This window comes from Mustela lutreola, chromosome 4 (assembly GCF_030435805.1).
Source record: "Mustela lutreola isolate mMusLut2 chromosome 4, mMusLut2.pri, whole genome shotgun sequence".
Classification (NCBI taxonomy): Eukaryota; Metazoa; Chordata; class Mammalia; order Carnivora; family Mustelidae; genus Mustela; species Mustela lutreola.
Genome location: NC_081293.1, coordinates 122,102,325 through 122,129,773, shown reverse-complemented (window position 1 = coordinate 122,129,773; position 27,449 = coordinate 122,102,325). Strand labels below are relative to the sequence as shown.

At 34.8% G+C, this 27,449-nt stretch overlaps 1 protein-coding gene across 5 annotated transcripts in view; it reads left to right on the top strand.

The window, feature by feature from the left end:
* The window catches only part of PCLO (piccolo presynaptic cytomatrix protein), a 409,629-nt gene that overhangs the window by 290,915 nt on the left and 91,265 nt on the right, over window positions 1-27,449 (top strand). For 4 of the 5 annotated variants that reach the window (XM_059170979.1, XM_059170977.1, XM_059170978.1 and 1 more), the window contains exon 10: window positions 6,061-6,186. In XM_059170979.1, coding sequence (XP_059026962.1) covers window positions 6,061-6,186 — 126 coding nt within the window. Of the gene's footprint in view, window positions 1-6,060; window positions 6,187-15,316; window positions 15,406-27,449 lie in introns of all 5 variants that reach the window. The other variant, XM_059170980.1, reaches the window with a different exon arrangement.

Below are 27,449 nucleotides of genomic sequence, written 5' to 3'. Positions count from 1 at the left end.
GTGTCAAAATGAACCAACTATTTTCATTTTTTCTAAACTTAGTGGTTATTGGTTACATCAGAAATATTTCATATATTAAGATGAAAATAAAAACATTTTTGTAATACTTTCTGTAACATATTAATAAACATATAAAATTAAAGTAGATTTAAACTTTAAATTTAAATGCAAATATAAAGATTGTTTCCTTAATATGCTCATGTTTATTTTATACACAGCTTATTTTATTTGGTTTTTTAATTTCAGCTTTATTGAAATATAATAGAGTTATAAATTTATAAAATATTTAGTGTGCACACCATGGTGATTTGATTTACATATATATTGTGAAAGGATCCCCCAATATAGTTAATTAAAACATCTATCACCTATCACCTCATGTATTTATCTTTTGTGTGTGTGTTTGTGTAAGAACATTCAACTTCTACTCTCAACAAATTTCACTTATATAGTACAGTGTTACAACCATAGTCACAGTGTTTTATATTAGATCATTAAATGTTTTTAATTTTATAGCTAAAAGTACGTACCCTCTTACCGGCCTCTCCTTAGTTCCCTGACTCACAGTCCCTGGCACCCACTTTTCTACTCTGTTTCTATGCATTTGACTTTTTCCTCGCACATATATGTGATACCATGCAGTATTTGTCTTTCTCTGTCTAATTGATTTCATTGAGCATAATGCCCCCAAGGACTATTCACGTTGTCCCAAATGGCAGGATTTCCTTCATTTTCATGGTTCAGTAATATTCCATTGTGTGTTTATGTACATATATACACCTTCTTTATCCAGTCACCCATCACTGGACTCTTGAGTTATTTCCATATCTTGGCTATTGTGAATAAGGCTGTACTGAACATGGTAGTGCAGATATCTCTTTGAATTCCTATTTCTTTTCCTTTGGATAGATAACCAGAACTGGGATTGCTGGATCATAGAGTAGTTCTATTTTTAACTTTTTGAAGAAGCTCCACAGTTTTCCATGGTGGCTGTAACCAATTTACATTCCTATCAGCAGCACACCAGGGTTCCCTTTCCTCCACATCTTTGTCAACACTTGTTATCTCTTACATTTTTTATAATAACCATTCTAACAAATGTGTGGTAATATCTCATTTTGGCTTTGGTTTGCATTTCCCTGATGATTACTGATGCTGAGCACATTTTCATGTACCTTTTGGCTACTAGTAGGTCTTTTTGGGAAAATGTCTATTTAGTTTCTCTGCATATTTTTAAATCAGATTTTTGCTGTTGAGTTGTATGAGTTCTATATATATGAGTTTATATTTTTATATTGAAGCCTTATTAGAAGTATGATTTGTAATTTTTTCCATTCTATAGGATGCCTTTCATTCTGATAGTATCTCATGAATCTCTTAATCTATTTTCACTTTTCATTCTTTTTCCTCTTTGCTCCTCTTCTTAAATGACTTCCACTGCTCTGTTTTCAAGTTAACTCACCGTTTCTTCAAGTTCTCTGGCCTGATATTGAACCCCTCTATGAATTTTGAAGTTAATTTATTTTATTCTTCTGTTCTGTGATTTCCATTTGGTACTTTCTAATATATTCTGTTTGTTGAAATTTTCACTTTGTTCATGCATTGTTCTGCTAACCTCAGTGAGCATCATTATAACTATTATTTTGAACTTTTTATCAAATAACTTCTCTCCCCTTCATTAAGGTCCTTTTCTGGAATTTTATCTTGTTCTCTTGTTTGAAATATATTCCCCTGTTACTTCCATTGTTCTGACTCTCTGTGTTGGTTTCTAAGCATTAGATAAAACAGTCACCTCTCCTAGACTTGATGCAGTGGTTTCATGTAGGAGATAAACATTATGATTCAGTCTGGCCTGAGCTTTTGGTTCTCTCTCAAACCTTAGTGATTGTCCAAGCTGCCTTCTTTGTTCTTAATGGCTCCCAGTAGTTGAAGGTGTGCCAGAACCTGTTTTTATGTGGTTTTTTGCTTTTCTCATTGACCCAGTATGTAGGAATCACTCAGCTAGTTTCTGGATTTTTTTCAGAGGGAATTGCTCCACGTGTAGCTGTAGATTCGGTGTGTCCATGGGACGAGGTGAGTTCAGGAGCCTCCTGTGTTGCCACTTGGCCTGGAATATTAAAAGTGACTACATAATAGTGTATTTACCGCATGATTATAAGAAGGACTTAAAAAGACTTGTACATTTAAATTATAATCCCAAGGTCATTAAGGTAATACTTTTCTTAATGATTTTGCTACATCCATCACTGAACTTCTCTTTTCTTAAAAATATTCTGTACATACTTTAAAGGATTTCTGAAAGTTAGACTTCTCAGTAAGACTTCAACAACATCACTGCTTATATGCTGTGAGATTATTTTAACTTTGACAATCTTTTAGTAAAGCTTCTGTGTTTCTTTGGTAACTACTGGTCTTTCTAACCAGCTGCACTGTTCACTTGAACAAAACTACTGTATTTTCAAAGCATCTAAGGAAGTATTTTATTAATGTTTTTAGATAGAATATAAGCAGAGAGGCAAAAGGAATTTATGTTGATAAAAATTGGTCAAAAGTCGAAAAACAGTGATGATATAAACATCAATTATCAAGGACCATTCAGAGATAAGCATTTCAGTTAAAAATTAATGTTTCTTCTTGAATTTACCAGATCTTTTCTTGAGTACTACAATTTAGATTTGAGTTGGGGTGTTATATTTTTATAGAAATATTAAAAGTATTTTTATTTTTTCTGCATTTATAACATAAAATATCAAAGTGCAACTATAGAAATATGATATCAAAATGTCCAGGTTTAAATAATTAAAAATCATGTAAATTAGCTTTATATGCATTATGTCCAAATTAGGATACATGTAATTCCTATAAAGTAAGCAAAAAACTGTTATACTTTCTGAGTCTTTTTATTTTCTATCATTCTTTTTTATCACAAATTTTAATATTTCTATGCTACTTTGTTGTATACACGAAAAACTTAGCATCAACCAGAGCAACAGTAATTCTTAAAAATTTACTGTGTTCTTGAAGTGGTTTCTTTACCTGTGAATTTCATTTCTCACACTATTGTCATCACTGTACATTACTTTCATTTTACCAAAGATACTGAGGCTTATAACATGTATTTAGAAAGTGCTTTGAGTATTAGAATTCAGTGGTATGAGGCTGTATTTTATAAATTAAATAAGATTGTGTTGTGCTACTTTATTAAGATGGATATAATTATAATTTACTTCCACTGATCCTTTATTACAGGGTTTTAGAGCATCCTCAGTCACCAAAAATCAAATGGTACTAAGGATCCAACTATCTAACTCTGAAGACTACAGAATGAAACTGTACTTAACTAATGAGTCATTAAACACTGCATCAGAGGCTAATTATGTGCTATATAGTAGCTGACTGAACATAATAAAAATAAATTAATTAAATAAATAAAAATTTTTAAAAAGAGTGGAACTATAAGTGAACCTTTAAAAATAATCATGTATACCAATTAAGAGAATTTGGAGTTCCACAAATACTCTTTTAGCTATACCTTTACAAGGTGTAACAACTGATCCTAAACATCTAGCTTATGCTTTTCATGGGCTATGTTTACACTCTCACTTTTAAGCTTAAAAAGAAATATTTCAAACCAAATTCCCTTAGCACTTTGCTGTACCCTGCTGTCCCTCCTATACTCTAGCATTATGATAAATTTTGATGTAAGCCATGATCTTGAACATATGCCTATACACGCAAGAAATGTGGATCTGCGGATTCTTAGGATCTGAAATTGACTACATCTTAAAATGATATGTATACACTGACCACGTTAGAAACTCAGTGTCTTTGTGTGTTTTTTGAGAAGTTTAACAAGTGGTAAATTACAGCTCTGAGTGATTCAGTCATGTAGAGTGAAATCAAATATTTAAGAAACTATTCTTACTTTTTATAGATAAATTCCATGAATAACCCTTTAATTATGGCCAGCTATTTTAAAATCTTCAATATGTAATTTCCAAATGTCCTTCACACAATAAAAAATAGACTAGACTAATTGAATGAAGAGTGGCTAGGAACATTTCTTCATCTTCTACCCTTTATTTGTATCTAATGTCTTACTGTAGGTTCAGTCCTGGTGAATCCTTATAGCCTACTGTCTAACAAATCAACTGTTTCTATGCAGACTTAGTTGAAACCAGGTCATGTACTAGATGACATTCTGTATTCACCCAGTTATATTCAATGAGTAATCACAAATTAATCTCTCATATCGGTAGCAATGGACCAAGAAACTGGCAACAGAAAAGATCCACATGTAGGGCCAGAGAAAGCTCTCACCCCTTGAGAACAGCAGGAAACTTAGAAACATACAGTTGTTTGTTTGTTTTTAATTTTTATTTTGAGGCTAAATCTTCAGAACACTAACCCTGGTTAAAAAATAAAGGTGGGGATGGGGGGTGCCTGGGTGGTTCACTGTGTTAAGCCTCTGCCTTTGGCTTCAACTCAGATTGTGGTCCCAGTGTCCTGGGATCAAGTCCTTCATCGGGCTCTCTGCTCAGCAGGGAGCCCGCTTTCCTCTCTTTCTCTGCCTGCCTCTCTGCCTACTTGTGATCTCTCTCTCTCTCTGTGTCAAATAAATAAATATAATCTAAAAAAAAAAAAAAAAAAAAAGGTAGAAAGAGGGAGGTGAATAGTAGGGAAGGACAGAGAAAAAAGAGGGTAAATACAAAGAAGGAAAGGAGAAAGAAAATGGGAGAGGAAATTCCTTCAGAACCCTCTTATAACCTGAGAATGATGTTTTACCAAACTATGCTAGGTGGATGACAGAAGGATTCCATAATCCAGTGTTACTGATTTTTGGATGTTTGTACTGTGTTGATGCTGACTACAGGGATTGCTTTTGAAGAGTAAAGTGGGAAGGAAACAGAAACTATAAGGGAGGTGACTTTTAAAATTTAGAGATTTTGAAAGAGTTGAAAATGGTACTTCAATCAGTGAATGGCAAGAATTGTAATTTAAAGGGGCGCCTGGGTGGCTCAGTGGGTTATGCTGCTGCCTTCGGCTCAGGTCATGATCTCAGGGTCCTGGGATCGAGCCCCGCATTGGGCTCTCTGCTCAGCAGGGAGCCTGCTTCCCTTCCTCTCTCTCTGCCTGCCTCTCTGCCTACTTGTGATCTCTGTCAAATAAATAAATCAAAATCTTTATAAAAAAAAAAGAACTGTAATTTAAAGAAATAATTGTACCTTCATTTAAGAAGAATAACTCTGCTTTCTTTTAGTACTTTTATTTTTAAATATCCTTGACAATGGTAAAAAAAAAAAAAAGTATATCTGGTGTTTTACATATATACACTTGCTAATTTTTAGCTGGTTAAAAAGAAAATATAAACTTAATTCTGTCTCAGTTAGTTTTCACATAATAATCATTGTCTACCTTTTTTTCCATGTGGCTATTTACAGAAAAATCTGTTCTAGGAAATAAAAAAGTTCACTAAGTTGTTCATCAGGCAAGAATAATTTTATTGTGCCTTGCAGTAAGTGCCGTGCTAAGGCACAGACAATGTTAGTTGATGAGTTAAGGCTAAAAAGTCAATAGTAATTCACAAGTTATGATCGTGTTTTCATTTTATCATTTGCAGTCATATGCTTGGATTGTGTCTTCTTAATGTATACAGCCACTACTGTCTTTTTAAGTGAAATGCTCCTCAATTTCATAAGTGAACTATATGCTTTGGACTTTCTTATAGTGGGAACATCTTCATACAATGTTTTTATAAAGTATCCGGTCGAAAATGGACAAAGATATTTGTTTCTTATATTGGTGGTATAGCTGAATTCAAAGAATTATTTTTTAGTATCAGGTGATTCATCATAGATGCTACCAAAATCTCAGAATGTCCTATTCATATCAACTATTACTGAATTCAGAATAATACCTTTCTGTTGTTAGTGTCCAGTCCCAATATTCATTTGTAGATAGCTTCTGGGTACCAGAGCCCACTTTATGTGTACCTTATAACTTTTGAAAACTGCTGTCCCTTTAAATCATGACTAATAATTTGCTAATTTTTCAATACAGGTAATGGATTAGGAATTAGAATTGTGGGTGGTAAAGAAATCCCTGGACATAATGGTGAAATTGGAGCCTATATTGCCAAAATTCTTCCTGGAGGAAGTGCAGAACAGACAGGGAAACTTATAGAAGGTAAGGATAAGGATTTCATAGTCAATTAAAATGAATGTACTCAGATTAAATATATTTTAATTTCATGTGAAATTTTCCTCTTTACTGTCTAGGTAAACTGCTCTCCTTATGATGAATTATGAAATTTTGGCATAATAATATAAAAGAAAATGTGTTCACAATTATATTCATCTTATTTTCAATTGCATTGTCCTTTTGGCTGTTGGTTTGCTATGGGATTACCTTGTTTAACAAATACTAATGAGTCAATATTGTTGACTTGGGCAATATTATTTTTAAAAAACTTTCATCATTGGGTTAATTTTTTATAAACACTAAAAAAATTATATTGAGATCAGAACTATAAAATATCAGATGATTCAGTACACACTCAAGTCAGGTCAGCAAACTATGAATAGCCCACAGGCCAAATCTATCTGCTGCTTATTTCTGTAAATAGTGTTTTATTGGAACACAGGCAGGATCATCAATTTACATGTTGAACGTGGGCATTTCACACTATAATAAAAGAACTGTATTCATGACAGAGACTAAATTGTCTGTAAAGACTAAAATACATACTGTCTGGCTCTTTACAGGAAAAATTTGCCAACTCCTGGGCTAGGTTTCTTGGTCTGCTTCTAGATACTATACACCTTATTACATCAAAAGCATTTTAAAATAATGAACTTTACAGATATATCTAAAGGGCCATTAAAATATTTATACATATATAATCACTTTCTTTCAAATGTTATAAAATGGTTGATTCTTAAAATGCATGATGATTATTTTCTCTTGTTAATTAAATGTCATTCACATTTTCAAAACTCTAACATATAGTTTACAAGCTTTCAATGATATTGCTTATGATGAATACTTTTTAATCATAAAATAACCTTAACCTATATTTTATTCTACTCAAAATACTTATTTGGAAAGTGCTTTTCTGTCATTTCATAGTTTTATAAAATGCAGCCCATTGCTTAACATTTAATCATGCTAAAATGATTCACAGTCCTTTTCTGAAACTTGAGGCATTATCGATTCATCACAGTACTCTACTGGAGCCAACCAACTCACTAAGATATGCTCTTCCCAACTTCACTTTCAATGATGTCACATTGATGGCTTGAATTGGTCATGGTGGGAGTATTTACAAAGTGGAAATTAGGCCTGTTTTGTTTGTTTATTTGCTTGTTGGCTCTCGGAATGCCACTTTACCAGGACGTTACCTAATATGTAACTGAAAGCATGTTATTATTCTTTTTAAGATTCTATTTATCCATTTGAGAGAGACAGAGAGAGCACAAGCAGGGGGAGAGACAGAAGGAGAGGGAGAAGCAGGCTTCCTGCTGAGCTGGGAGCCAGATCTGGAGCTCCATCCTAGGAACCAGAGATCATGACCTGAGCCGTAGGCCAGTGTTTAACCATCTGAGCCACACAGGCGCCCGTGAAATCATATCATTAAAAATATTCTAATATCATGCATAAAACAGGAAAAGGTAGGAGAGTTAGCCAGACAGCTAAAAGAAGGTAAAGACAATGAATCAACATATAACAATTATGAACAGAACTCGGAGTCTGTATGAAGTTTCTGTGACTATAATCCTATCACTCTTAATGCTAATCCTTAGGTGTTGCCCTCTACTTAAGCTATAGGAATTGAGACCATTTTTTTTTTAAGTTGAGACCATTTTTAAGAATGGGAGTGACATGATCATTTTCATACAGCATACTCCAGAAGGAAGTGTATATACTATTTTTATTTTAAAATAAAAAATTGCAACTGTTTGTGTTAAGGTTTTGCAAAGATAACTTGAATAAAGAAACCCTTCTCCAAATTTACATCATCGAAATTGGGAAATACTACAAATCAGGATGATTTGAAAAACAATTTGAAAGAAGCATACTGTTATGAAATGATACTCTTTGTACTTGGTAACCTATGTGGCCATTTTTAAGTTCATAAATTTAAATTTAAAAAATAGATATAAAACAAATTAATTCAAGAGAGAAAATTGAAATGAACCTAGAATGTTACATGCTCAGACTGTCACAAATTTCTCATCCTTTTTGGAAGTAGTAGTCTTACGGTCTGCCTATTTGGTTTGAATGGGAAATCATTAAAAGCTACATGCATATTATTTAAGATTTTGTTTTAATTATTTATTTAGTAATTCTCCCCAAAGATTTGCCAAAGTGCCAAACGAGGCCTTTCAGTGAGCACGGATCCTCTGGTTGGAGTCCAGTTCTTGTAAAATGCACACCCATTGTGATTTATGATTTCTAGCTTTGTTTTGTTTACTCTTACGACATAGGTCTTTAATAAAACCCTTGGTAGTATTTCTTTCTATTGGATTCACGATACTCTCTTGGTTCAATATTGAGGTCCTGTTTTTGAAACATTAAATATTTTAAGGAGTTACTTTAACATACAAACCATCCACAAGGCAATACCTGTGTTCTGGGCCACCAGGCTAAAATGATAAAATTCATTCCCTTTATATGCAAAGATGAGCTGACTAGGAGGCCATCAGTCCAAATGGGAATCCACAGGGACTCACCTTGTTTGACCAGTATATTTTCAGGATATATATGTTTATGTATGTGTATTTATATTTACATAGTTTTTGTTTTGTCTTTAAATATGTGCTTTATTCATACATGCTATCCTTAGACCCCTCATCTTTAATCTTTGATAGATCATCAAAAAATTTCAGAGCTCTAGATTGGTTAAAACACAACTCTGATTTTTATGTCTGAGGTGAGGTGTCACTCTAACAATACCCAGTGTATATCACTGGAGACTTGCGGATTTTTTTTTTAATATTTAAAATTTTTCATGACCATCATAAAATTTTGTTTATTGAAGGCATTAAAGATGGTTAATTTGTCATAGTTTGAAACTAATTCTTTTCTAAGGAAAAAACATAAGTATATGAATAAATAGATAAAATATGTGTTTGTGGGTATGAAACTGTTTATCTCCATCTGTAGAATGAGTTCCGGGTAGACTTAGGAATTGATTTGATGTCTTCCAAGTGTATCTTTCTGCATTTCTAAATACAAAAATATGTACACTGAGCCGTTATGGTTTAAAATTATCTTCTACTTGGGGCACCTGGGTGGCTCAGTGGGTTAAACCTCTGCCTTCTGCTCGGGTCATGATCTCAGGGTCCTAGGATGGAGCCCCGCGTCGGGCTCTCTGCTCTGCGGGGAGTCTGCTTCCCCCTCTCTCTGCTTGCCTCTCTGCCTACTTGTGATCTCTCTCTGCTAAATAAATAAATAAAATCTTAAAAAAAAAAATCTTCTACTCTATTGAAAACATGCGTAACATTTGGTTGACCATAGAATTCTTAGACTGTATTTTTTTTTCCCACTCAATACAATGAAGCTCTTCCCAAAAAACTGGTCATCTTTACTGTTTTTTTCTAAGTTGGTTTTTTTCTCCTACAGTAGGCTTTTCAGATTCAGTGTCTCACATGCTTACACTATCATTGTGCTCAATGCCATGGATTCAGACTGTGTTGATGTTTGGAAAAGCAAAGGTATTTCCAGGTTTCCTCTAGCTTTTTATTCGCTGGATTTGTGCATTTAAAACATACTGACCAGTCATGTAGGTTCTCTAGTGCTCTTAAGCCAAAATTCTGAAAGTACTGACTTATGCAATGAAGGGGAAAAAGCCCCGCTATACTTCCTGGAGATTTTTATTCGTTGTTTTTTGAGAAATCTTTCTGAACAAGGTTGTCTATCTTGTTAAATAATGTACAAAAATGATGTGTTTCTGAATGCTGATAATTAGCAAAAATTATTATTGCAGAATCGTTAGGCTATTCTCAAGAAATTTGTGTTTAAACACTCATAATAGAGGCTTGTGCCATCCCCTGAAATTAAAAAAGCAGTTAGGGAACATTGTGTGAATCAAAATATCCTGACCAATCTTTTAGTTTTGTAAAATTCTGTAATGATTTTCTGAAAGAACTTACACAGTCAGACACTTGAGGGAAACTAATCTTCCAAAATCTTAAAACTTATTTCTCTGTAGCCTTCCTAAACATTCTTAAGCAAATACCAGACCAAGAATGATTTTTTTTTTCCAAGAATGATTTTCTGCAACCTTCCCTTCTTTCTTTTAATGCATAAGGTCATTTTTTCTGTTGGGGGTGAAAAAAAGAAGACAAAACATCTCGGGAACTAAACTACAAATCTAAGTTTCTAAAGTGCTATTTCTTGCTATTTGCTTTAAGATTAAAATTTTAAGGGCGCCTGGGTGGCTCAGTGGGTTAAGCCGCTGCCTTCGGCTCAGGTCATGATCTCAGGGTCCTGGGATCGAGTCCCGCATCGGGCTCTCTGCTCAGCAGGGAGCCTGCTTCCTCCTCTCTCTCTCTGCCTACTTGTAATCTCTCTCTGTCAAATAAATAAATAAAATCTTTTAAAAAAAAAAAAAGATTAAAATTTTAAATAATTTCAGGTCAACAGTATTGGGGCTGTATACTGCTCATCAATATTGGGGCTTTAAGTGGTATATGATATTATCTCATTTTCTCCTTTGATATTGTTACTTCTCTTTGAACTATTTGAGTATCTAAAAGTACACTTGAATATATGGACTTTGAATGTATATTTAAAACTTAACACTTCCATTTAAAATTTCTATGTTTAGAGAAATGATTATCAACCTTGTTCACAGTACAATATCAATACCAGGTTCAATATAATCAGCTCCTTAACCAATGGCCTCAAAAAATTGGATGCTTCCTCTGTAATAAACTCTCTTTTCTCTGTTTTATGTAGTGAAACCTATTCGATATGATTACAATTTTTGAATTCATGACATGCTTTAAAAAAAAAAGCTTTCCTTAAAAATAACTCTTTATGTTGTTCTCAGATCTATTATGGGCTCCCCATGTCCAGATTTGGGGAGCCCATAATACAATTATCCATACCTCATGACAAGCAAAGACTTTGTTTTGTTTTGTTTAATCTGGCAAAGACCAGAGTCAGTTCTCTACGTTCCATCCATTTGTGCCTATGTCACTTGTACGTGGATCTTTCTTGTCCCTGAACACTGGGGTTTGTTTCCTGCATACCCAGGGCCCAAAAGTATCAAATAAAATGAGATTTCAAATACTATATGTAGAAATGAGTGTTGAAGAATTAATTTTTAATTACAAACGTTGTGTACGTATTAAGATGTTACTCCTCACAGGATTTTGTGAAGCAAATAATAATACTGGTGGTCACATGCTACTATCTGTAAAGAACCATGTACATTTAAGACAGCTTCTACAGTTGGTTAATTACCATTTTGATTACCTTTTCAGGAAAAAAAAATGCACAAAATAGAAACCATTACCTCTGGGTACACACGTTCTTATAACTTTGAGCTTAACTGCTCATAAATGTACTCTAGGGTTTTTGTTTTTTGGTTTTTCTTTTTTAGTTTTTCTTTGCTTAGAATTTTAATTAAGATCCAAGGGGGAGGAGGGGACAGTATTAGATTATTACTGATGCAGAAAAAATTAAAATAAAATAAACAAAAAAAGTAATGATACCTGGAAAATGCAGCACACCGTTCCGTGCAGTGACAGAGCGTGAGGAGAGGATTTTCCCCTGGCAGTTCTTTTCTTGTCCAAAAGTTTTGTCAGAGGGTGATGGGCACAAAACAGAGGAGTTTTAAATTAGAGGTTAAAATCTCAAATCGAAATAGCAAGCGCTATGTGGAGATGTTTGCCACCTGACCCATGTTTCTGATTTATTTGCACTTAAATGGTGAGTGTGTTTTGTTCTCAGTCTTGTGAATTTTACCAGAACGGCTCAGTGGTTAAATGTCTCCAATTACACAATAACTACAAGAAGTCAGGGTGAGATGTTCACTGATACATTAAGGAGGACATGTTCTTTCTTAGTCTGAGCCCCCTCTCCAGTCAGGAAACTTACCTTATGAGACTCACACAGCTTATTCACAGTTTTCACCTCTTGTCTTTTGAAATGCCCAGCTCAACATCCCAGCCTTTCTTTTTTTTTTTTTTTTTTAATTTATTTTTTATTTATTTTCAGCATAACAGTATTCATTATTTTTGCACCACACCCAGTGCTCCATGCAATCCGTGCCCTCTATAATACCCACCACCTGGTACCTTCCACCCCCCACCCCTTCACAACCCTCAGATTGTTTTTCAGAGTCCATAGTCTCTCATGGTTCACCTCCCCTTCCAATATCCCCCAACTCCCTTCTCCTCTCTAACATCCCACCCTTTCTGTTCCACCTTCCCTGATGGGAGTGGGGCTGGGGGAGCTTCTCACATTTCCTGGTTTCATGTACGCAACTTATGGGTGCTGACTTGTAATTTTGATTACAAATGTCTGAGTCTAAAAAAAGCTGTGGAGAATAATACAGCAGATAGCCATGTACCTGCCATATTTATTATATCAGCGTCTTGCCATATTTGTTTCATATTTTTAGGGGAAAGGGATATACATAAGTCAATTAAAGCCTCCTGTAGTCACCTCTCTTGTCCCAGACTTCTCCTCCTGTCCCAGATTATTAGACCTAATTTGAGGTTACTCTTTCACTTGCTTTTCTTCACAGTTTTATGTACGTATTCATAAATGTTTCGTATCTTGCTTGTTTCTAAAACTTTATATAAATGATATCTTAATGTATTTTTGCAACTTCCCTTAGTCATATGAAGTTTATACGACTTATTCATAGTGATACATGTGGCTCTAGTTCATTTATTTTCACTATGGGCCAGAATTCTATTATTGTACATCTCTACTATAGTTTAAACATTCTCTGGTTATTTAAGTTATTTATGAGGTTTTTAAACTATTTCCAGCAATGCTAGAATTGATTTTTTGAAGTAGTCTCCTAATGCACGTGTGGAGGAATTTCTTCTACAAGTTAAATTTCTGGTTATAATGACTATGTTGTTAAATAATATAGGAGAATGTTGTATGGTTTTTTCAACAGTAGTTGTTTTTTCCGAGTTGCAGTCCACAGTGTTAAACTGTTTTTACATTTGTGAGTAATAAATGAGTCTTCTTCTTTCTCTACATCTGTGGTCCTCTTTCTCTGAATTTTCATTTTCAAATGTAATTTGCAATAGTGTCTGTTGTTTTTGTTTACCTTCCCTTTGATAATGTTGAATAGGATAATATTTCATTAATTTTGTTAACTCTTGGGTTTTTCTCATCTGCATTTGCCTGCTCTTTTGCTTATTCTTTAACTGGATTAGTTTATGTGTTTCAAATAGAATTTGAGGGAATCTTTATATATTCTGGTAATCCTTTGTCAAATAAGTGGGCTGTAGATGTCTTCTCCTAGTATGTGGCTGGTATTTTTTGTTTGTCTTTTTGTTTGTTTTTATACAAATTGAAATTTTAATATGGTCAAATTTAGCATTTTTGTTTCTGTTAAGTTTCATAAATGTTCTGTATTGTTTAGGAAATTGTTCTTACCCAAAAGTCTTAAAAATATTGCTCTATATTTTTTTCTAAAAGTCATAAAATTTTTCTCACTTTTCACATAATGTCCTGATAGAGAATTAAGTTGCTTTATTCTATCTGTGGTCTGAGTAGAAACTCTAGGTTTCCCCCTCCTCAATAAAGATAATCAGTTGTGTGTGTACCACTTATTGAATAGTGTGTCATTACTCCCACTGATCCACAATGCTCCGTCTGTCAGTTATTGAATTTTTTTATACATGTGTGGGTCTTTTATGACTCTTTGTTCTAATCTACTTGTCTGTTGTCTATCCCAACATCATTGTCACAGTTTTAATTATGATACCTTTATAATAAGTCCTGACATATGGTAGGTACCATATTGCTGTTCTTCAGAACCGTCTTGGGACAATTTTTAACCTATGAGCTTTTCATCCATATTTCAGAATCTTCTTATCAATTTTCAGGAAAATCTGCGTGGGAAATTTGATGGTGATTGTATTGAAGGAATAGATTAACTTGAGAAAAAATAGATCTTTTTATACTGAGTCATGTCTATTTGAGTCTTAAGTGCGTTCACAATACTGGACCCTTGTCCTACCTAGAGATTTAATCATTGTATTTTGAATCACTACAATAAAATAAGTTAGGACAGTAAAAAAAAAAAAATTAACACATAGCAATTGTTAAACTTATAAACAATTTTGTATCATTTTATATCGACTTTTAACAATACTATATCCCTAGAAAAGGCAGAGTAGAAAATATAAATAAAATAAAATTTTGTTAAGGAAATATAATGGGCCAAATGTAATCCTTCCTGTGCATATCATTGGTTCTAAGTTTCATTTAACCACTGAAGTTCTTGAACTCATTCTCCTAATTCTTTTTAGTGTTGTGTATCCTAATTGTGAAATACATTACTGACATGATACTTTTAGAATTTCAACAGTTTCCATAAAAGAACAGTAAATCCATGAGAACTAAACATCTTACAGTCAGTGAACCAAAAACATTTGATTTTGAAGGTAACTTGTATCTGTATTATTACTATTATTAATGATTAAATCAAATTGGTTTGGAAGATTAGAAAGCCATTTAGAGCCAAGATAAGAATATAGCGTTAAGATATAAATGTAGCTTCAAGACCCTTTTAATGAACCAGTAGGTACATAGAATAGGAGAGCAAAAGTTTACAACCATTGATGTCCACTGCTTGCTTTTGATTTAGCCAGGGATATAGGGAAAATTAGATTCTCCCATGTCATCATACCTGTGAAGAATGATCTCATCTTTTGTTCATCCATATGTCATTCTTTGAGGAAATATGCCTGTGACATAAATTCTAATTCATAGATATTGTTAAATTCTTAGTTTCTCTTGTTTCAGTGTGGGTGATATTGATCCAACTAGCTGGCTTTTTGTAGAGATGATTTGACAGGGTTTCTGGCAAGAAAATGCTGTTGGCTCTATGGTTGACAATCAGTGGTTGGTGTGAGGCTGAGGCTAGCTGTTTTTGGAATGGCGGTTTTGATGTGAAAAGTTGGCCTCCGGAAATCCTTGTTATGAAGAAGTCTCTGGTTGGAGAGTTAACTCCAGTAGTACTGTTAGAAGACACACTCCTATGTAACTTAAGGGAGAATGTTCCTAGGCAAGAAAGTCTCTATTTCTGCTTATGCTTTTTTGGCATATGTTACAGATGGCATGGCAGTGATCAAGGTTGGAGATCAAGAAACACACCACACAGATGAGTGAGCTTCCTTGTTCTTGGTCCTGGGGGATTACCAGGTACGGATTGGTCATTAGTATGAGATTTCTCAAAATTCCTACAAGCTAGTGTGTCAGGTACACATGACAAAAGATCACATTTCATGTTAATACAAAGATTTCCTAATAAATATTTAGGAATCTATCTTATGGAAAGAAGAAAAAAAAAACTTGAGGCAACTGGACTGGTAGGTTATGATGTATTATTTTTAGGAGGCAGTGACAGCTTCCTTACTTTGTCAGGATATTGATGACTAGCGTGTTGCCAGGACAAAGAAATATATTTATCATTTTTTATCCACTTACTTTGAAATTAATCAGAGGAAATGTATGTTCGATTTATAATATTTCTGGTAGCGATATCAAGAAAACTAAAGAATTACCCTGTTTTGTACATTTTTTGGTAAGTGTAATAATCCCTACCATAATTTGCTTGCCTTTATTAACAAGGGTAGCATACCTTGAAATGTTTATGTATGTTCAAGTGATACTGATTCTTAAATTTCTGGATTTGTCTAGTCAGTATGCCATAACAGGCTACATTTTAGTGTGTGTGTGTGTGTGTGTGTGTGAGAGAGAGAGAGAGAGAGAGAGAATTGGAGTGGTTGTTTTGAAAGCAAGAATGCTGAACTATCTTCAATATTCATAATAGATCTTCATCAGCTAATGTTTTCACATGTCCCACATATTGAGAGAATGTGTTTTAAGTCAGACAGGTCAGAATTTAAATTTAGCTGTTGTACTTAACTGCCTGGATATGTTGTTCAACTTTTAGTACCTTGGTGTTCTCAGTAAGGAAATTGAGATAATAATAATAAGATTTAGAAATAATGTACCAGAAATATTAAATACAGTGTTTGACATTGTGTTTTACATAGATGGCAAAGAGAGCATGTTTACTTTCACTTTTGAGATCTTTGATGGTAAAAAAAAAATATTTGCTACGTTAGGATTGAATTCTTTGGCCCTTATACCTGCACATGCTTAGATAACTGACCATAATTAGTTCTGATCTCTGAACTACAGGGACACAGAATATTTCTCATTAACAAAGCACTGAACTTGGGTCAGAAACATGGAGATAAAGCCATCTTCAAGACTTTAGTCAAGTTACTGATGTTCTCTCAGTCTCATTTTATCTCATCTGTACAACTGAGAGATTTTAAGACCTATCTCACAGGGTTAATGGAATGAAAGGAGCTGGTATATTTTATGTGCTTTGCTAACTCTAAGGCACTAGACTAGCTACAGAAGTTACTTTTTTAAGGACAGATAAAATTATTTGCATGGATGACAATAAATCTTAAAAAATTCAGGCTTTCCATGGGGGAACACTGAACTGTTAGAGCTGTCTGCTATAGTGAAATATTATTTCTGTTATCAGGCCTGAATAAGTTAAGAACAAACAAACACGGAATGCCTGAAGTGATTGAGACATTTCTCATTTTAACTGTAAAACCAATGTTTTGGCTAATCTTTGAAAAGGCTTCTAAGTTTCTCTTCTTATCACCAGTCTGTTAATCAGTAAACCTCACGTCTGATTAAAATCTCTGGATTAGGTGCCATCAGTATCTGTTCATGTAACTTTCATGGTCTGTTAGTCACTGAAAACACATTTTGTTAGTGAGCAGAGCTGTGGTGTAGGTGTCTGATGTCTGACCCTCAGTGTCTGGACTCATTCTTCTCATCAGCTCCTTTTGTGTGGGACTTTTGATGAATCACAGAAGCCCGCTGGGTCTTGGGCATTAAATGTACAGAATCCTCCTCTAGACCCTTCTCTCATGCATGCTTAGGAGAACCTTTACCTTTTGAAGTGATGCCAGGGAGAGAGTGAGCCTTGAGAATAGAAATGGTCCATGGTCAAAGGTTTCCAACAAGAAGGTGAAATGGTAGCATATGAGTCCTGATGAGCTGAGCGTGTTGGACGAAACAAAAATTCAATCCCTCGCATTAAGAAGGTGGGAGCTGAAGAGATAAATGAGACCAGAATGGAGAAATTATGACACTGATGAAAGTCAAGTGTCAGGGCTCCTTCTTCATGCAGTAAGCCCCTGACACAGCTCCAGAAAGTTCCGAGGAACTGGTCGTGTTTGTGGCATCTGTTGCTTTTTCACCATTTGTCATTTGTTGTGGCTTTTTTTGTCCTTTTAACAGATATTCACTTGTATCCCATTTCGTATTCATAACTTTATATTTTTCCTTAAAACCGCGTAAGCCTCACCCCCTGCAAAACTTGAATTCATCCCTGCATGAGATGTTTCTTAATGGGAAGGACACTGAAGTATGTACTGTAGAATTATAAGAATGTATTGGGGTGCCATGGTAATATTCTGAGGTTAGAGGGAGGTAAAACAAAACAAAATGAAACACAACAGGGAGTTGGCGAGAAGGTTGTTGTCAGGGAGTGGTGGTGCTATTATTAGGAATATCAGAAATAATGAAGAGTATATATGGGCTACAACATGTGTTCAGTAACTACTCTGCACAGGTCTATCCTAGAACGATATGATGCTATCCTGCCTATAGTCTAGAAAGGCACTGGTTAAAAAGTACTCACTGTGGAGGTAAGGTTTGAGGAGGGTCTAAGTGAATAAAAATATAAAATAATTCTGAGGAGCTAGAAGAAAGTTACCTTTAAGGAAAAAAAATCGTTTTTTAGTGACTTTTTATGAGCACTTTATGGTTTTTTTTTGGTTGTGTTAAGAGGACTATAGAAATTCAGAACACCCTGGTGTATTCCGCGTGCCTTAGAAACCAGTACAATAACTAAGTGGAGATTACAGATATGCCCCCTCCCATCCCAAAGAATCCCAGGTAACCTTCCAGTAATTTCTAACAGCAGATTGTAAACTCAGGGCAAGGAGCTGTCCAGGAACTGAAACAAATCTTTCCCAGCTTTCATTTATTTCATTGTTAACTTTTATAGTTATGACATTCTGCTGTGCTTCAGCTATAGCGATGAGTGTTGAAACAGAAAGAATGTTCTGCAGAAATGCAGGTTTTTACGTTTTCATGCCAGCACTCAATGATTTCAGATTAAAGACTTTTCATATGTATAGTAAATTACACTGAGCATTGGAAGAAAATAAGATTTCTTTCTTAAGCTCCTTTTGTTTTATTTTACTCTTTAGTCTTTCCTAGATCCTCCTCATCGTCCTTCATGGTGCTTGAGTCTGCTGAGGTCTATGACTGATCCGTTTACTTCTATCATTTTTTTTTAGTACTTGCTGGATAGAGTGATCTCTCTTGACCCTGTGGGGACATAAATGAAGAAAGCATGGACTGTACCTTTTAGCAGGCGAGACAGAAAATAGAAAAACTATTTATAAGAAGCCTATATTTAATGGTGGTGTGTGCTACGGAGAGGAATCCAGCAGGAGCAGAGATACGCCTGTAGGGGGGGTGGGCTTGCAACTTTAGAGGGTGTTCGTGGAGGGCCTCACCCAGAAGGCTGGAACAGAGTAAAGTGCCCAGGGACAGGAAAGACGGAGCCAGAAGGTATCAGTATTCCAGCAAACAAATGAAAAGGGCGGAGGCCCAGAGCAAGATCATGCCTGGTGTGTGGGAGGAAAGCGGAGACAGCAAGGAGCCCAGCGTGGTGGGAGCTAGCGAGCATGTGAGAGACAGCAGCGGAGGTTCCGGTCCAAGCAGTCACAGAGATCGAATCTTGTGGGCCATTGTCAGGACTTCAGCTTCTGCTCATGTGCAATGAGAAGCCCCTGGGCTGACACATAGGAATACATCTCTCTTTCTCTCTTCAAGTAAATAAATAAATCTTTTTTTTTTTTTTTTTAAGGGGGGATGGGGTACCTGGGGGTTTACCTGAGCACAGGTTGAGCATCTGACTCTTGGTTTCAGCTTGGGTCATGATATCAAGGTTGTGAGATGGAGCCCCTCGTTGGGCTCAAGTCTCAGCAAGGAGTCTGTGGAGAGTCTTTCTTTCCCCCTTCCCCTGCCCCTCCCTCTACTTGTGCATGCACACTCTCTCTCTTTCTCTCCAAAGAAATAAATCTTTTTTAAAAAACTTAAGGGCGCCTGGGTGGCTCAGTGGGTTAAGCCGCTGCCTTCGGCTCAGGTCATGATCTCAGGGTCCTGGGATCGAGTCCCGCATCGGGCTCTCTGCTCAGCAGGGAGCCTGCTTCCTTCTCTCTCTCTCTCTGCCTGCCTCTCATTGTACTTGTAATTTCTGTCAAATAAATAAATAAAATCTTTAAAAAAAAAAAAAACTTAAATAGGGGATGCCTGGGTGGCTCAGTGGGTTAAAGCCTCTGCCTTCGGATCAGGTCATGATCCCAAGGTCCTGGGATAGAGCCCCACATCAGGCTCTCTGCTCGGCAGGGAGCCTGCTTCCTCCTCTCTCTCTGCCTGCCTCTCTGCCTACTTGTGATCTTTGTCTGTCAAATAAAGAAATAAAAAATCTTTAAAAAAAAAAAAAAAACTTAAATAGGAATAGTCTGAGTGCTGTAACTAGGATAGTTTGAAGGAGTGAAGGGTAGCAAGACAGCAGTTAGGAAACTAAGGAATTAACCCAGGTGTGAGATGTGGCTCTTCAGACCAAGGTGGAAATAGGGACATAATGATAAAGTGTTATATTACATTGTGTATATATTTGTGTACACACACAGCCAATACAACGTGTGTGTTAAATTTTGGCTGAGTGGAAATGACCTCAGCGTTTTCACTCATTTGTTCCTAGACATAGTATTCAGAATTAGCAAGCCAAAAGCCCCTCTCCCATATTTTGAAATCATAAATCCCTATATATTATAACAGTCCTACAGAGTGAAACATGGAAGAGACTGACCCAAAACTGCCAGAAGTGGGAGGGCCACAGGGCAAGAAAGGTGTAGGCCCTCTCCAAACTGCAAATGTTATTAAAGTGATAATTTGATGATTGTAAACCTTGCCTCTTATGTCTTATGTTATCAAATGAGTTGAGTCTGAGTGCATGGTGATCTACTAGGCCCGTGGTGGACATACACCAACCTTTCTGGTCTCATTTCTCTCTTCAGCCCATGTAATCATCTCACCTTCTTAATGCTAAGGCTTGAATTTTCATTTTATACTTAAAGCAGAGGAGGTGGTCCATACTCATTCCCATTTCTCAGCTTCCTACCCACCAGCCCCCCAGAGTTCTCAAATCCTGGAGCCAGAGTTTTGTTTACCTTCCATGATGCTCCTACGCTTCTCTGGGAGAAAGCATTTCGGGAGTCATAAACTGATTGACCTTAGTGACCCAGAATCTAGTCCTCTCTCTGACACCCATTAAATCTCTGACACCCATTAAGTCTACTCAATGTGGTAAGTTTTATCATAATCAAATGAATTCACTTATTTTGTTTTTGCACTTAATTCTAAAATATTAGCTATAAAAATAGTCAAGATTTTAGAATTGGGTTCTGTGTATCTTAAACAGAAAAAAAGCCCTTAGAATGCCAGTTTTCCTGAATTTAGATGAGGAATCGGGAGGGCTGGCTTTTGGAACTACCACTAAATGTAATTTCTAAAGCTAAGGTTTCACATCTGTAAAAGTAGGGTAAGTTACACTTATCTTACCGATTTTACTGGAATGCTATGAAGATAAAATGAGAAAAAGTAGGGAAAATGATTTTGTAAAAAAAATAAAGTCCCATATTGTTTCTATTAACATAAGTGAAATGGGTCTGATTTTGCTTCTTTTAATCAAAAGGACTTCTTTTAGCCAGTATATGTACAAACATCCTTCATAATTCATAGTACATATTGCTGTAGTTTTTGTAGTTGTGATCATGTATGCTTATGAATTAGGAGAAATAATTTCTCTTCATGAATTTTTGAGAGCCGGAGGGAAAATAGTGGAGTTTTATTTTACATCAGTGGGTAGATATTGATGTTAAACTGTTGTCTTCTGCAGCAGAAGTGGCTCAGTCCGTTAAGCCTCGGACTTTTGTTTTCGGCTGGGTCATGATCTGGGCAGGATCCAGCCCTGCTGGGCTCTGTGCTCTGAGCTCATTTGGGAATAAGCTCAGGATTCTCTCTCCTCTTCTCCCCCTCCTTCTCCTCCCTCCTCCACCTCCACCATCCTCCACCTCCGCCCGCCCTCCCCCGAAAATGCTCGTGCTGGCGCCCACTCTCTCTCTCAGATCAATAAAATCTTTTTTTCAAATGTTGTCTTCTTAGGCAATTTTGTTTTTTTAATGGAAAAAATCAGTTATTGTAATGTGTTTCATATTATTATATAGATAGAAATATCATTTTACATATTAAAAGTGATTTAGAACTTTTGGAATGAAATTCTGCCATCACATGGTATTTGTTATTTATTGAACATCTCTCAGGCCAATGTAAATTATTTGCTAATTCTTCTTTGATATGTGAGAAATAAAATATTGACAATTCTTATGAAGTAATGATTCACTTTATTTCTTTAAGATTCTCTCAGGATGATAAAATGTTTATTGATTTTTTTATTGTTTGAAATGGCTTCCTTATTCTATTTATATCCTTTAGTGCCTCAAATGGTGAAAGAATTTATACATTAAAAGTCCACCATTTTACTTTCGATTATACCATTCATAATAATGATATAGTATCCTTGACTCAAAAATAAGCAAAATATTGTTATAATATTGTAATGTGTTGTAGTATTTCTAGTGATGAGTACTTAGGTCAGGATAAAATCTCCTACTTCTCTGTCAAAAGAAAAATTCTGTTTTCTTATATAGACTAAGTATATTTGCATTTACCTTTTGCTTTTAAATTTTGTTTGGGAGATTTCTTTTTAGAATTTTCCTTTTCTGAAATACAATTTTCTTTTTATCGGATTTGACACGTGATTTAAAGTTACAGTTCAGTAATCAAAGTTTTGTGCATTCTATCTGTCAACTAATGTTTGAACTGGAACTTATATTGTCTGTATGTATGTTAATTCTCAGTGGAGAGGAGGATGATGGTGTTGATATTGCCACTGATCCAAATAACTCCTGTATTTTGTAGAAAACTCCTTTTCCTAGAATAAAGTGACAATATGTTGGGTTGAAATCTGTTGTCTGAGTAGTGGGATACATTTAAATAACATTTTAAAAAGAGCAGTACAGAATATATGAATATTAAAAAGGTTAAGAACATAATTAAAGTTAAAATCCTTAGTGGTTCAGTAGGGATACTTAAAGCAGAGGAGGTCACAGTTAAGGCAAGCATTTCTCTTGGACAGTTGCATCCTGTAGCCTCGCTTCTTATGTCCATTCAATTAACTATGAATCTATATATTCATGAGTGCCTTTAGGATTAGTGGATTACACTCTATTTAATGGTATTGATCTGGTAATACCATTGAATTACGAAGTAACTTGAAAATATCCATTTTGTTCTAACAAAATGAATTGGGAAATTAAGAGTTTATAAATTTATGAACTTCAGTCTACTTCAGATGAGATGTTAACATCACATATCTATCATTGGATAGCCCCATATATTATATGATTTTCCTGGAATTATTAACATTTTACTAATCTACTCATATCCTTTTTCTTGTCTTATTAAGCTACATCCTATTTTAATCTGTTTTAAATAATATATCTAATTCTAAAAACCATAAACTGTGGCCATAGAGTGACATTAGCATCTATACTAATCTTTCCAGGAAATACTAGACTGTAGTATTAGATTATTATAGAGTTTATAGTAATTAGATTATTATAGAGTTTATTATCTATATATAGTATTAGATTATTATAGAGTTTATAGTGATTAGAAACATTACAAACACAATCCTATCATGATAATCTTCTTCAAGTTGAACCACAAATCACAGCTAATTATATACTCCTTTTTACCTTGACTCTATTTAAAAAGCATGAATTTGCAATAGCCCACCTTGTCTCATATAGGATTTTCTTTCCTTTTTAAAGGCTGAACAGTATTCTACTGTATATAAAGCATGTTTCATTTATCATTTATCTGTAATGGATATTTAGGTTATTTCAATGTTTTGACTATTGTGTATGTAACTATAATGAGCATGGTCCTGCTACTATCTCTTTGAGATCCTGATTTCAATTATTTTAGATAAATACCCAGAAATGGGATTGCTAGATCATGGGGTAAATGTGTTTTTAATGTTTAGAAAGCATCATACTGTTTTTCAAAAGGGCTGCACCATTTTGTATTCCAACCAAGTACAAGATTCTGATTTTTCTTCTCTTTACCAACACTTACTGTCTTTTTTTTTTTTTAATTTTATAATGGCCATTCTAATAGGTGTGATTTTTATTTGAATTTCCTTGATAATTAGTGACATTGGGTAATCCATCCTACATTATTTTCCCTTATAACAGCGTTCAGCGTAATTTCCCATCAGTGTGCATGTGCAAGTGTGCTATTCGCTTATTTTCTGGGAGTGGAATGGAAACAAGAGATAAGAAAGTCAATTAGCCTTTTTTCATTCCTAATTGACATTGTTTATCACCAAAAAATGGTGCATCCCACAAAAACTATCTGTTTGTTCAACTATCTTTTCATTTTTTACATGTCCAAGTCTTCAAATAAAATTGTCGTATAGAGATTTACCTGGGTGTTTAAGTCATTTAAGCATCTGCCTTCAGTTCAGATCATGATAGCAGGTTCTGGGATCAAGTCCCCCACCAGGGTCCTTGCTAAGCCAGGGAGCCTGCTTCTCCATCTCCCTCCTGCTTCTCCTGCTTGTATGCATGCATGTGCTCTCTCGCTCTCTCTGACAAATAAATAAATAAAATCTTAAGAAAAAATAGTCGTATAGATAAGAAATATATTTTTTAAACTATCTTTTCATTATAATTAAGATGGATTTATAAAAAAAAATGTATGTGTTTTTTGTACTAGATTTTACCTATTTGAGCACCATTTCTATGTAGATGCACTATGAGGTAGGTTTAGTTAGCATAAACTGAATGAGATTTTCTATGTGCTGAAATTAGCATTAGCCTGAGAGATAGGTGAAGTTCATACTTCTGCACTACCATTAACTAACTGTGTGTTGTTGGACATCTTGTCACCTCATGTTTCACTTTTCTAATGTATTCTATAAGAAATGAAAACTAGAGCATCTGCACAGATCTTGCTTGCTTTGTAACGTGAGTCTGTAAAATAGTTGTGACCTACTTTTACAACACATTTTATTTATATGATTCTTTTTCAGTGCCTTTTTTATTGTTGACCATTAATACTGCAAAACATGTGCTAATCTATGTTCTTTGTGATTTTGGTTTTTGTGATTAGAACTAAACCTATTTTAGATCTGTGAGTATAGAAGTCATTGACTCTAAATATTTCAGTGTATTCAACCTAGAAAAAAAATAGTGGGCCTGCCCAGATTATTCAACTAATGTCTTTGATAATTCTTGGATTTTTTTTTCCTACTTGCAATGTTGTGAGAATTTTTTTTATTTTGCAATTATTTATATTTATATATAATTTATATATGCATGCCACACTTTGCTTACTTTGCTTGTTTTTATAAAAAGTGTGAATGAAAGAAGAAATATGGGAAGTGAATCACTCCAGACCCCATCCCAAATTAATGACAGTTTTAAATACAGAATTCAACTTCTTTAATTATGAGCTATCGAAAAATTGGGTGCCTGGGTGGCTCATTCAGTTGAGTGTTTGACTCCTGATCTCAGCTCAGGTCTTGATCTCAGGGTCCTGAGTTCAGGTCCCACATTGTATATCTATATAAGCTGTATAACATTACTCAAAGAACTCTTATAGTGGTATTATCATAGCATATACTTTTCCTTAACAATCTGTTTCATTTACATTGGGCTTGTTTACTCAGTATAAAAATATGCAATAGTTTTAAGCAAAGAAGTAGAAAGTTACTCCACATCTCATGTATATATATATATATAGATAGATAGATATAGATATACATACATACACACACACACATACACACACACACAAATATATATGTTTAATACTACTGAAATTTGGAAGAATGTATATTTATAAAATTTACATTAAATATTCTAAGGAGTTTAATTCTATTAATATACTGTGAAGACAGGATATTGTGATAGATCACATTTTTTAAAATGTATAACTTAATAGAGTTAAAATTTTAGTATTTCAGGTTAAAAACAGCTTTTGGTTTGAATGGCACTAGCACTGATTTTTTTTTTTTTAATTACTTTAGAAAGAGGGAATGGGGGTAGGCAGAAAGAGAGGGAGAGAATTTCAAGTAGACTCCACGCTGAGTGTGGAGCCTGATGCAGGGCTCAATCTCACAACCCTGAGAACATGACCTGAACTGAAACCAAGAGTTCGTCACTTAACCAACTGGACCACCCAGGCATGCCCAGCTTCTAAGTTTAAACCAAATTTTGATTCAGACTACAAATTGAGTATTCCAGCCCCTGAGTTATCCAATCCAGATGCAAATGTGGCAATGGCCAAAAAAGATAAACTAGATAGGGTATTCCCTGGGGGCCCTGGGGTGTCAACACCAGCCCCGGGAGCCTGAACAATGACCACAGAGAGCAGTGAGAGGGAAGATGGCGAATGCAGAAGAGGAAAATTAGATGATATGATCCCTATGCTTGAACATCTTACTATATATGTAAGGTAAATTTGTGGATAAGGAAAAATAATGAAAAACAGTGTGTAAATTTCAGAATCCAAACTATTTTTTCACATCTTCATATAAAGCTCCCTCTCAAAAATTGCATTTTCATAAATTATAAACAACCAGTTGTTTTTTCATTGTGCCGTAGTCATAGACTTCTCCCCCTCGTAGAGTCGAAATAAACTGAAAAAGTGATCTAGCAATATCCTCCCCCTTGAGGAAGCCAAGGAAGGCAAATTAGCCAGTTTGCTGAAGGTCACAACGTCTAGTAAATAGCCAAGCTAAATGTGAACACAATATGATTATTGAGAAGAGAAAGTATCAGCAGTCAGCAGTACCTTGGTTCTTAAAACACATTTCTGAAAGAGTATTTGTCTTTCTGAAAATAGCATATATATTCCTTATTAAAAGAAGGGTGGATTTTAATTTTTTAATGTTAAATATCGGATACATTCACATCATTGCATTTGAAAGTATTATTAGACTATTGGTTAAAAAACTAAAATGTAACATTTTATTGTAGCCCTTTTGAAGCAATTCAGACTACATTCTCAATAAAAGGAAATTCAGATTATCTTCCTTTCAGTGTATCTCTGGAGTCATTGTCCTTGTTAATGGAAGTTGTTCTGATGGCCTCTTCAAGTTGTAAAATCATTTTTAAAAATTTAATTGTATTTAAATTCAATTAATTAACATATAGTATACTATTAGTTTCTGGAGTAGAGTTCTGTGATTCATCAATTGTAGGTAACACCAGTGCTTATTACTTCAAGTGCCCTGTGAGATCATTTTAAATTCAACTCATTCAGGTGAACCAGGGAAATGGGGCTCCTGCAAATGCCTAAGGTTGGATACCTCTAGAGTGTGGAGAGTGAGGAGGGAAAAAGCAGGCAGAGAGAGACTGCTTCTGTGAAAGTCACTCCAGGTTTAAGTATGTTATGTACCAAGGCTCTGTTTTAAGTTTCGATCGAACTATGTATTCCAAGAGTAAAAATAAGAGTCGATCATAATGACAGTGACAAAAATGGCAACATTATTATGAGATTAGCTCTTCAAGAAGATACTTTACAACCTTAAGATTTTATGCTTCTAGATGAGTTTTCTTGGAAAAATACATCTGAGTTTTTAATGTCTTGTCATGACTGAGAGAGTCTCCTTTATCCTGTAAATAGACAGGACACTATCCAAATATTATTTTTTCCCCTTACACTTCCCCTTCCTCCACTCTTTTTTCCCTCCCTGATATTCTATTCTTCTGCCATTTTTTTCTTTCCTTCCTTTATGTTAATGTATAAATTGGTTAAAGTTCTAAAATACTTAAAAAAAAAAACCTGTATAGTAGAATAAAATATATCTATTTATGTATTTTTCTTATATTAACATTCCATCACTTGAAAATGAATGAGTAATTAGTATAACTGATGTGGACAATATATTGGACCCCTGAAACTCACTTGCAAGGTTTGTTCACAATTTAGAAACC